This window comes from Talpa europaea (assembly GCF_964194135.1).
Source record: "Talpa europaea genome assembly, chromosome: 7".
Taxonomy (NCBI): Eukaryota; Metazoa; Chordata; class Mammalia; order Eulipotyphla; family Talpidae; genus Talpa; species Talpa europaea.
In genome coordinates this window covers 38445510-38457890 of record NC_140074.1, presented here as the reverse complement: position 1 = coordinate 38457890, position 12381 = coordinate 38445510, and the positions used below count along the sequence as shown (strand labels likewise).

General features: G+C 34.9%; 1 protein-coding gene across 4 annotated transcripts in view; it reads left to right on the top strand.

Annotated features, from left to right (window-relative positions):
• PTAR1 (protein prenyltransferase alpha subunit repeat containing 1) overlaps positions 1-7137 on the top strand; it is a gene marked incomplete at both ends in the record, with an annotated part of 36602 nt that extends 29465 nt beyond the window's left edge. For 2 of the 4 annotated variants that reach the window (XM_084238762.1, XM_084238761.1), the window contains 2 exons: positions 3833-4137; positions 6795-7137. In XM_084238762.1, coding sequence (XP_084094888.1) covers positions 3833-4137; positions 6795-7137 — 648 coding nt within the window. The remainder of the gene's footprint in view (positions 1-3832; positions 4138-6794) is intronic. The other 2 variants (XM_084238760.1, XM_084238763.1) reach the window with 2 other exon arrangements.
• Between the last annotated feature and the right edge of the window lie 5244 nt (positions 7138-12381).

Below are 12381 nucleotides of genomic sequence, written 5' to 3'. Positions count from 1 at the left end.
AGTATTTATTATTTGACCATAAAAATGAAACAAAATCCTGATACATGCTGTAACATGGATGAGACTTGAAGATATTATGCTAATTGAAAGCAGCCAGATTCAAAAGGTTACCATATGATTCCATTTAATCCAGAATAGGCAGAGATTGGGTGCCATAGATTGTGGGCAAGAGGAATCAGGGAGACTACTAGTAGGTATTAGGGGTTGTTTGGGCCATGATGAAAATATTCTGAAATTAGATAGTGGTGATGGCTGCACAGTTCTAAATATAGTAAAGACTGGTTATTTTTTAACTTCAAAAATTGATTCTGAAATTCACAAAAACAATTAAAACTTCAAGAATAACAGAAATAGTTGAAATAAGGGGAAAACAAGGTACACTATACTGCTATATGTTTTAATGTTTTTAAGGAAAAAAAAGTAACTCAGACAGAGGTACTAATTAAGCCATATACGATGCAGTAATGAAACAGAATATAAAGCCCAGAAACAAGTACTAATACATAATATATAAATATTTCATTGACAAAAAATATTGAATTTCAGATAATTGTGGAAAGGATTCTTTTTAAAATGTGAGATACTGGTAAGATTAACTTTTTAAAAACTAAGTTGAATTTTAATCTCATTTATCAAGTTACTCTTTTTTTTTTTTTTTAAGATTTATTTATTTACTTATACAAGCATTGGGTAGAGTCAGAAGCACGGGAGGGTGAGAGAATTCACCAGAGCCAGAGCAGGGAGCAGAACAGGCAGACTGACGAAGTACACTGCTGAGGGGAGCAGCAGGCATGGCAGAAGAGGTCTGCACACCATGTGGGACCCTTGCCAGTGGCTGGGGATCAAACAGGCGCTGCAGAGGCTATGGGCAGCTTCGCATCCCAGCACTCAACCGCTGCGCCACCAGGGGAGGCCCCCAAGTTAAACTCTTAAATGAAATAAAATCCATACAAAGGAAAAATAAAATTTAAAAAATCATTTGCAGCAGTATATTAATATCTACAATATATATAGAAACATATATGTGTAATATATAAAGATGTTTTTCAAACCCATAAGAAAATATTACAAAATAGTAAATTATGCAATTCATAAGAGAATAAAGCAAAACAATTCATAAAAAACAGGCAAAATAAGTGAATTAGAAAAATACTTTGCCTTAATGATAATTAAGGAAATGCAAATTAAAATGAAGCATGATTTTCTACTTATTAAATTAATGAAGATTAAAGTCTTGATGAAGATATTAGGAAATAGACATTAATGTGCTCTTCCAATAGGTATATAAATTATACATTTTCAGAAAGGCATTGGACAGCATATATCAAGAACTTTACGCAATTTTGATCACTGTTCCAGTGGTATACTTCTGGAAATTGCTTCTAAATAAATAAGGTATGCACATACATTTATATATATGTGTTTATAAGAATATTACTTATGCAAGAGTAGAAACAAAATCAGGAAATGGTTAAATTGTGATAATCTTTAAGGTGAAAATTATGCAAAAGTTAAAAATTATGTTACATGCTTATAGGGACATGCTTATAATATAAGTGGAATAAGATTAGTATAAAAGAGTACCCAAAATTTGTGTTAAAAACTGTGGCCATGCATACATGCATAGGAAAAAAGCTGAAAAATTACAAGATTAAGAGTGTATGTGTGTAAAAATGAGCATTTTCAGCAGTCTTGCATTTCTAACCTCTTTCTGCTTAATAGTCCTGCATCTGTAGTTCTTTTATAGCTTATTTATTCACGCAATCATTTTTATATGGAATGTTAGAAAAAAATAATGACACTAAAAAAAGAACAAGTTGACATTTAAAGTATAACATATAAAGGGCATTCTCTCTCACATTAAGTCGGACATTCTCACTTTAATTGTTACCTCAATGGAAAAAAAATTAAAAAAAACTGAAATTGGAGGATAAAATGTAATTTCTATATTTTTTATTTTTAAACAATACCTATATCTATATACTTTTTCATTCTGTTGATAAGAAAATATCCTGAAATTTTTGTTAAAATTTCTGCTCTGGTTTAATATGCCTCATATATCTGAAGGAAAGACATATGGTGGATTTTTTCATTAAAAATATGAGGAAAAACTTTAAGAAATTAAATTGATTTTGTTGAAATTTAAATTTCTTGAAAACCTTTTGTGTGCTATTTTTGTCTTGTTTTTTAATTTCAAAATTACAATGAATTTTAATATTCATCTGTAGAAGTATCCATTAAGAAGTAATCTAGACTTTTTTCATGTAATATAAATTACTTTTAAGACTTTTAATACTCATTTCACTCTATACTAAAGGTAGACCGAAAGTAAAAAAGCACTGTTGTATTATAACTTAAATTATGCAATTTAATTCTTCAAATATGATAACATTAATTTTTTTCCAGGTAGTAGTTTATATGCTGCTATTATGCTCACCTTTTAAATCAAATAAAAAAAAATGCTCTTTTCCATTTCTCAGAGACTCACCAGCAATAGCCTCAGCAATAAATTTATATGGCTCTGAATAAAGCCATAGAATTTAATGGAGATATTTAAAACTTTTCCCTGATAAAACTTACCCATGCCTACCTGAAAGTAACCTTATCCCTCTGTACTAGTCTCTTCATTCATTAAATTGTTGAGTCGTTCAATCATAAAACACTAGTGTCCACTCTGATGAGAGTAGGGACAGAGTGATGGAAACAATAATTAGGAGTGGGTAAATATCTTGAAGAGCTTGCAGAGTTTAGTGGGAATGTGAAGATGTACAGAAAATTCTGTAATAGATATGGTGGAACACACAAGAACTATGCAGATTCAGAGAAGGGAAAGATTTCTTCTAGGAAATAAAAGAGACTGAGAAGAGAGAGTATCTTGGCACAAGAGAAGGCATTTATTTGCCTGCAAGCCTTAAAAAGCAGGTAAAAGACCCTTTCGCGTTTTGCTGTCTGTATTGCTCACTGTTGATGAGTTTGTCTCTTTCCCTTAGCTGGTCTGAAAATTCTCTAATGGAACATGGTAGGCACTTATTGCATCTTTCACTGATCAAAATCCATTTTCATTTACTACCTGTGCAGAATAATTTTCTTAAATGTTACTTTCAGCATTCCTTTTGAAATTCCTTAGTTTGCAGAATTGATAATACAAAGGTTTAAACCAGCATACTACTGCATTTTGTTTCATTTAGTTAAAAAAACCCATGTATCATTGATGTTAAATGATTTTGACATGAAGAGTGAATCAAACTCATGAACTATTAAAAAATCTTCTTATTCATGCATCATCTTTTTATACTAAGCCCTTAGAATTAAGTAGTAAACAAAACAAATATGGTCTCTGCCCTCTTGGCACTTAACAGTGAAGAGCAAATAATACAAGTGTTGTTAAACAGACAGCATAGATTCATTAAATGTAATCTATACCAATAACCTCTGAATTTATGCTATTTTTCCTTCAACATCAGCATTACTTAAAAATGAATACCCTAATGTTCATTATTTTAGAATTGGTTTTTCTCTATGTATACCAATTGGGATGTGATTATATCCAAGGAAACAATGATATAAGTGAGTCTTTAAATCCTGTGTGTGTGTGGGGGGTGTGTATATGTACCTTATTACTTTATAAAGGAAAGGTGGGAAAAGCATTGGCTGAGCTTCCAGTAAGTGACAGCACTGTGATGGGCATTGTATGCAAAACATTGGTAGGAATGGTATTGTCAAACAAGAAACAAGGCATTGATGGAGAAAGAAAAACCTTTGATAGTTCCTCTTCTCAGGTCGTTTTTTGTTTTTTTTTTTTTTTTTTTTTCTTCTTTTTTCTTTCCATAAGATTCTTCTTGATGAATTATCTTCTACTAAACACTGGGCATCTATGCACGTTTCAGACCACAGTGGATTTCACTACCGTCAGTTTTTGTTAAAGTCTTTGATTAGCCAAACTGTGATAGATGGTTCTGTATTGGAGCAAAACCTTTTGAGAAGTGAGCCAGTGCTAGTTCTTCCTAAAGATGAAGCAGCAGCAGCTTCAACAGAAGAACCAAGGATAAATCTTCCCCATCTTCTAGAAGAAGAAGTTGAATTCACAACTGATCTTATTGATTCCTATCCAGGACATGAAACCCTTTGGTGTCATAGGTAAGAGAAAGGAAAATCCATTTCCTGCATGAAACTGTGCATATTCTTATGAGAATTGCAGAAGGCATTATATCTTACTTCTATTGCTTGGGTGAATATGCTAATCTGATTGTGGACCTTTGCTGAGTGAGTTTGGAAGAGTTTGTGTTACTATAGCTTCCTCCTCACAATCACACAGATCTTTACCTACAGTATAGGATAGTCATATCCAATCTTGTTGGCATAACAGAATAACTTGTATTACTTCCAAACTAAAAACAAAAGTTTCTGGACTGAGATCCTGATATTTAGTATTTCTGGTATAGAGCAGTGCCATATGTTTGTGATTTTTTTTTAAAGATTTATTTATTTATACAAAAACTGGGGTATAGGCCAGATGCGCGGGAGGGTGAGAAGATTCACCAGAGACAGAGCAGGGAACAGAACAGGCGGACTGACGAAATACACTGCTGAGGGGAGCAGCGGGCGAGACAGGAGAGGTCTGCTTCGCCATGTGGGATTCTCGTCTCCCAGCCAGGATCAAACCTGTGCTGCAGAGGCTGCAGACAGCTTCACAGTGCGGTGCTCAACTGCCTGGGCCACCAGGGAGGCCCTGAAATTTTTTTTTTTTTTTTTTTTTAAAGCAAAGGGAAAATCTCAACAGATAAATCTGATACAGTTAGGTTTGGGACCACTGATTAGACTATAAGAAATAATTCTTACTGTTCTTCCAATTATTACTGCCTGCAAATTAACTTATTTTACATATAATCTCTTGATACTTTCAGTATACTTTGGGAGTGGAAGTTTGGTAGGAAGGGTGAAAGAGGATTAGTATCCTCATAATAAAATAACTTTTGAGGGCCTCCCTGGTGGCGCAGGGGGTTAAGCACAGCACTGTGGAGCTATCCACAGCCTCGGCAGCATGAGTTCGATCCCTGGCCGGCCAGGGAGCTATCCACATGGTGCAGCAGACCTCTCCTGTCTCACCCACTGCTCCCCTCAGCAGTGTATTTCAGTGGATCTGCCAGTTCTGCTCCCCACTTTCTCTGGTGAATCCTCTCACCCCCTGCACCTCTGGCCTATACCCCAGCTCTTGTGTGCATAAATAAATAAATCTTTAAAAATAAATAAATAACTTTCATGTGGGAATGAAGTCCTAGTATGGGGATCCCCTTGATTGGCTTATTTTCAATCATCATCTGGCTGGAGTAATCTTCATTAATGTAAATGCAGACTATCTCAGGTGCTAGAATTCTGTTTATAGAGGAAAGTCTTATCTGTGCTAGGGAGGAAGAAGGCTTTTAAGTTACTAAGATGTGTCCCCTTTCGACTCTAGTCTTTCTTGTAGGCTGTTTAAGGAAATCTGTTCAGTTACTGTTCTGTGCCAAATATATTTAGAAGATGGAAGATAATCATCCCTCTTTAACACCTTAATAATTTTCTTTTTCTCTTAAAAATAAGGCAAGTTTATCCCACATTTTTCAAGAGAGGAGCTAAATCTTACATGCTGTTTTATTGTGATATTACAGATTTTTGTTATTTATATTTAAGCATATTAATAGCAAGACTCAGATAATCTAAAGGGTTATATTTGTGTTTAACAGCTAGATTAATGGAGCAGAAACTTTCTTTATACATATAGAGATTAATTGGAGTTTGGACTGTGAGGAGTGAGAAGAGACAATTGGGATGACAAATATTATACAGGCCAGTTTTCTCATGCTGATTGATTACCCTTAGTCAGTGTATCTATCCTTTAAGTTTCATCCTCTATAAAGTGGATGCATTATATATTTCCTGTCTACTCCAGACTCTGCTGGGAAAATGTATAAAATTATTTTTTAAGGGTTTGCTTAAAATAGGAGTGATAAGATTCACTTTCCTAGAACCTTTGTAGTTCCTTATTGTGTACAGTTGATGTTCACCCCGGTGAGTCAAAAATTTTGGAGATTAAGTATAAGATTTTTTATTTTTCATAAAATAACTCCAGATGATTCTACGGGCAGGAGAACTGATCTCCTTAGAAGAAGAACAGGAACTGTGTCTTTTAATTTTTTTTGCTTAGCCCAGCCTATCCCTACTATATGTGGATGCTTAATGAAAGTGTAGTGATGAATTTAGGAGTAAGTTCAGTTGGTTTCTGGATAATACCAACTACAGCAGATCAGTTCTTATTAAAGATAGTATTGGGCAGAGGCAATAAATTAAGCCTCTGAAGGTGCCATTTAATTACTCTTGTTTTTGATTTACTGCCTTTTAGGCTATCAGTAAGGTTAACTTTTGGTTTGATTTTGTATTTTAATTTATGGCAGAGATTGAACTAAGTTACCTATTTCTAGTTTCATATTGTAGTCAAAAAGTAACTCAAAGTGATTGTCATCATCTCAGTCAATGCTATTGAAAACCTTGTTTGGGGGCAGAGTTCAGGTATAGTAATCTGTCTCACAAGTAACAGGTAAGTTTGGACTGAAAAGGCCCAGCCAAATGCCTAGAGACCTTGTTACAACTATCCTTCCTCTTTCCCCCTTATAACTCTGGGTTACAAAGTGAGCAATCAACTTAGTGCTGTATGTCTTGAAATTACCGACTTATTTTGCTTTTTTTCCCTGAAAACCTGAAATTTGTGATGTAATTTTTCCTTTCTCTATTTTCTCCCTCCTTCTCCTCTTTCATAGGCGACATATTTTCTACCTTCAGCATCACTTGAATGGTAGATTTTCTCACAGTGTGACCCAGTTGTCACCTGCAGACAGCTCTGGGGGGACCTTGAGTGACTTGCACCTCATCACAGAAGGCCCTCACACTTCTCAGGCAATGGAAGTGGATGGACTAAGTGACTCTAGCAAGCAGGGATATTCCCAGGAAACCAAACGCCTGAAGCGGACCCCAGCTCCAGACTCCCTAGGCCTGGAAATGGAGCACAGGTTCATCGATCAAGTATTGTCCACCTGCCGGAACGTAGAGCAAGCCAGGTTTGCCAATGCATACAGGAAATGGCTTGTTACACTGAGTCAGTGAAAGAGGTGGATTAGTCTTGTAAGGTTCCTCTTTTAGTGCAATATTGCTTTCTTTCTTATTTACATAGTTGCATGAACTGTTTGCTATTATTGGCTAACTATATATGTTTTTCATCTTTAGGTTAAAAGTCCATGGTAAATCTTTCATTTTATTTATTTTGTTTAGAACTGGCATTCCTTTGGGGATAAAATAATTGTGTCATTTCTTCCTGCTGAACAGTGAGTCTTAATGTTTTTAATTTTAACCTCTCATCCTTTATATTTTCATATATGAGACTTCTCATTTGGTTCTCCTAACTGGTTCACATGCACTTCCACCACTGCAATTGCTGCATAGGCTCATTTCTTAAAATTAAAATTTTACGTTGTAGTTCAGCTTAAGAACAATACAAATGTAAAATTACTTGATCTGATTGTTGTTTTGAGGCTCAAATGGCAAGATGGATGGATAATGTGAAAATGCAAACCATTTCTTTTTCTCTAGCATGTTCTACTCAAGTTATAGACCAACATAACCAAAGTCAGAAGTATTGGAATTTTTATGAATAACATGGTTCCAATTTAACCCATTTTTAAAATAGTTACTTTTTAACTAATTTTAAGAGTTTATGTAATAGCAGTGCTGGAAATTTATTTTTATTACTAGTTTTGATAGTTTTTACCTCAAATTTGGTATATGCCAGAGACAAAGTCAGTCCTTGTAAAAATACAAAAAAAAATTTAAAACCTGAAATGCGATTTTTAATTATTACTACTTATTTTCCTTCCAAATTCACCATGAAAAGTGGGAGAAATATGCATAGAAATATATACATGAAAGTTTTCATTCTAACAAATTTAAGTTATCGAGTCAAAAATATTATGAAGTGATTATTAAAGTTTATTGGCAAAAGCCAGGGAAAGAATAGTTTTGAAGGGTCACTCTTCATATTTAGAAATAAAGCAATTTTAAAAATTTTAGCACTAATCTTATCAGGGATGCCGTACCAAAGTATCCACCTTAGAGCTGTATCTTTTCAGTAACAAATGCAGGGGTTTTTTTGGATGGTGGGCAGGGGTGGGGAAAGAGCCAGATAAGTCTGCTTTTTCAATATATTTCCTTCTTTATGAATGATTTGTTTCTTTTCCCACATACCATTCCCTTTATTTTCCCAATCATTCCATATTTTTGTCACTTTCACTTTTGCATATTTTTTCCTGACTAATTTTCAGGAAGGTGTAGTGAAGACATTCTCCCTATTTCCAGTGACTTTCATACCCCATTAAACACACACACACAAAATGTAACTGTGAACTGCTCCTCTGTAATTTCCGCTAATGATGGAAGCTGTTGTCAGAGATGTGTGTGAATTGTGAGTAATAGTGACAGAAATAAGTATGACCACAATGCATTGCTCTTTCTCCTTTCTACTTGCGAAGTCACATGTGTGGTGAGGAGACAGATGTGAGGAAAGGCAGACCTCTCCTCACTTTTATGGAACCCTGAACTTGAGTTAGGTACATTACCTTAAGTGAAAAGAACAGGCCCTTAACTTGTATGTCATGATTTTGTTGAACTGCCCAGTGAGACATAAAAATACCAGAATATTTGTCAAGTTTGTTCCCTGTAGACTTAACTGTTCTTCTCTTTGGGGGTAAAAATTACTTTTTTATACTTTTATACTATTTAGGTAAGAAAATAATTACCATTATGAACATAATTCCATGACTCTTTATGTACAACACATCTTTTAAATCAAATACCTCAAGGTCTATCTCTAGACCTCTGTGGATAAAACCATTATAGTTTGATTTTCAGCACCTGCAGAAGTTGGGGTGCAGGGGCCTGAGGTATAAGGTGGGGTATGTGTAACTACACAGAGATGACATGGAAGATTCTGCCCATTCTGCTAATACATGTTGCCAAATTCTGGCTTCAATCAGTATTACCTTTTTTCCCAAGCATAGTTTTAAATATCCCAAATAATATGGTGTCTTATACTTCGAGGTGAGAATATCAGGACATGACTATAGACAATACCCTGTGAAATGCAGCTAAATTTTATAGTACTCTCAACCTTTTTATACCTTCCACAGGATATCTTGCCCATCTTTGAAGTTAACTCTCTTCATGTGCTTTAAGGCTCTTAGCCCACCCCTCTATGAAGCCATGCGGTCCTTTAATATATCTTGGTCACTTGTCTTCCTAATAAGTTACAGATTTATTACAGGGAGTGGAAATACAAATATCCAAAAGATAATGTTTGTTATATGACTTTGTGTGCTACTTTATTTCTGAAATTTGCATCTTTCAAGTGTACATTCAAAGAAAAGCCTGTTGTCACGTATTTCCCTAAAGAGATTGACATCTAAACTAACTAGCTATAACATCAAGATACTCTCTCTTTGACTGAATGAGCTCATGCAGTTGGAAAGAATAAGTCTATTTTCAGGGACTTGTTAGTCTGCAGTTACCTTTCTATAAATACATTGTTGTAAAAGGAAAAGGTAGTTTAGATTGAAACATTTCATCAGACTTTCACTGGAAGGATAAAAGGCTGTCCTACCATCCTGTGGATCAAGAATACTACTGACAAGCAATTAAGATCTGTAAATATCTCCACCCCACTGTACCTTCTTTTTTTTTAAAGTATACCTATTTTGATAATGTGGTGTTCTCAGATTCTTCTCTGAGCCTTGCATATTGTGAGGACTCATATTTATTAAATTAATGAATGATTAACTGAAAAATGGAAAAATTGATCATGAGTGATGGATAGAATGAGTTATGATTGAGGAATGAATTCATTAGAACAATGGATTGTGAATGAATGATGTATTCTAGCTTCATGATACTTCAGGGGAGGTATTAGATAATAGAATAAGTTAATTTAGATATTTTTCTTCCTTTCACTATTATGTTTAAAATCTGTTAAATTGCAGCCAATAGATGCAGCTCTATAATTATCAGTGAACCATACTCTAATCTATATTAAAAATTCATAGAATTAGTGAAGTTCATCTGCATTAAGAACACTACTTTCCGTTCATGTGTGGTATTGCAGGACATACCTTACCAACGGAGTTAGAGCCATGTTTGGGCACCTGAAAAATGCTTTGATTTCAAAGACTTGTGCCTGAGCATGGATAGTCTGTTTATGCTTCTTTTTCCCTCCTCAGCCTGAACCATGGGCCTTTTAGGTATTTCTTAAACTTATGAAAGTCATATTTTAAACCTAAGGATTTGACACCTATTCATGTCCCCTTGTTCTTTTCTAGGTTTTAGCATTTAATATCCCTTTGGAAACTCTAGGCTCAGACCTGTGGTCATATTTCTTATTTGGCCATATTCTTATTTGGTCATATTTCTTATTCCTATGGTGCAGTTTTAATTTAAGACTCTGTTATTTGTAGGAGTAAATGTATTCAGGTTGTCACTAAAAGCCACTTAAATCTTCAGATGAGAGCTTATGTGACACAAGGTGTAGGAACAAAAGTTCTTGGATTTTTATGTGGTGGTAGACTTTGTCATTCAGATATATTCAGGTCATGTCAGTTCATACTTGTTGAGACACCGGTAGGTATATGTGTGTGTGTGCAAAGAGAACTTTTAATATATATTGATGAGAGCAAATTGTCAGTCTTGTAATTTTCTCTTACATAGCACAAGATTATATCTGACACAGGAGCTAAATAACATTCAGGAGTGTAACTGCCACTTACTGTACAACAGTTTAATCTTTATCCTAGCTCCCTTGAAAAGGATGATATTAGAGATTTAGTTATAAAAGAAGGTAACATATAATCTTTTTTCTTATGGCAAAAAACTTTTGTAAGCTTATAGTTATTTTTGTTACTAGAAAATTATATATTAAAACTTTCAGGTATGCTAGAAGTTATGAACAGCATTATAACATTGAACCTTTTGCTTTGGAATACCTTTCTCAAATACAGAGCTTTGCAAATCCTTGTACTTTACATGCTGCTGCCTCCCCATGCCAGGGTATACTCTGTAATGTGCTCCTGTTTAATGAAGACATGTGGAGGTACAGGAAAGTTTAGACAACGTCAGTGTCATAAAAGCAGTAAGAATTCTACTTACCATCACACAGTGTCTTTCAAAAAAATAATTATACTGTGTTAATTTGAGTGCCTTTCTTAGATTTTTAGAGAGCAAGATTAGATTTAAGTCTAATATTTAGGTAGAAAGCAGAGACTGGCATCAAACGGTTCATCGTGACTCATTTTTTTTAAGATTTATTTATGCATACAAGAACTGGGGTACAGGCCAGAGGTGCGGGGGAGGGGGGCAGAACAGGCAGGTTGACTGAAATACACTGCTGAGGGGAACAGTGGGGGAGCCAGGATGGAACCCTTGACTCAGTGGCTGTTGACAGCTTGATAGTGCTGAGACTTAAGCCCTGAGCCACCAAGGAGGCTCCTCATTTTATTTGTTACATTTACTAGGCATGGTCCCATGGAATATTTTATCTTTTAGTAAAATACTGAACAGCAGGATATTTTGATTTGCATTTCATTGATTAGCATTTTAAGTCCCCTGACAAGAATGTATTCTTTCTCTGTGACAATTTTTTGAGATTTGCAGCATCACATGTAAGTAATTAAAGATCAGCCAGAAACCTGTAATAGCCTGTATTCAAAGAGAAACACTGGCACAGTGCCCTGAAAGACAAGCCAGATTGTTGACCTCAATGAGTCCTTTGCCTCAATTTAAGAATTCCCTCCCAAATTCAGATCTACATACAATAATTGCAAACAGAGAAAGGTGGGACCATTATCCTTTTAAATATTAGAGGAAAAGAAGGAAATACTGAGATGAAATTTAAACTGGCATTTTAGGTTTTGGGGTCTAGACAGGGAGAGATAGGAATTCCATATTTCAAGATAGCATATAATTTTTAATTGTAACTTAATAAAAATATATAGTTAAAGATTCCAAAGTGCTTTTCAGAAAACTGTTGAATAATATATTCCTAAATGGCAGCAATATGTTATGTTCATTGTATAGACCGAAAGCCATTGTGTTAGTTGTGGATCTGGGATGGCAGGAAACTTCAGGTTCCCAACTTTGAATTGTGTATTCTCACTAGGCCATGTTAACACTGTAAAACCAAACTCCACGCTAAAAAGTTAAAAAGTAGTAGCTTAGTTGGCTGATGAAACCTTGTGCTTCCAAGAATATTAGCTGGATATAGTTTGTGCTTTCTGGACAAATATATGGTCCACAAAGCTAACCCTGTCATTT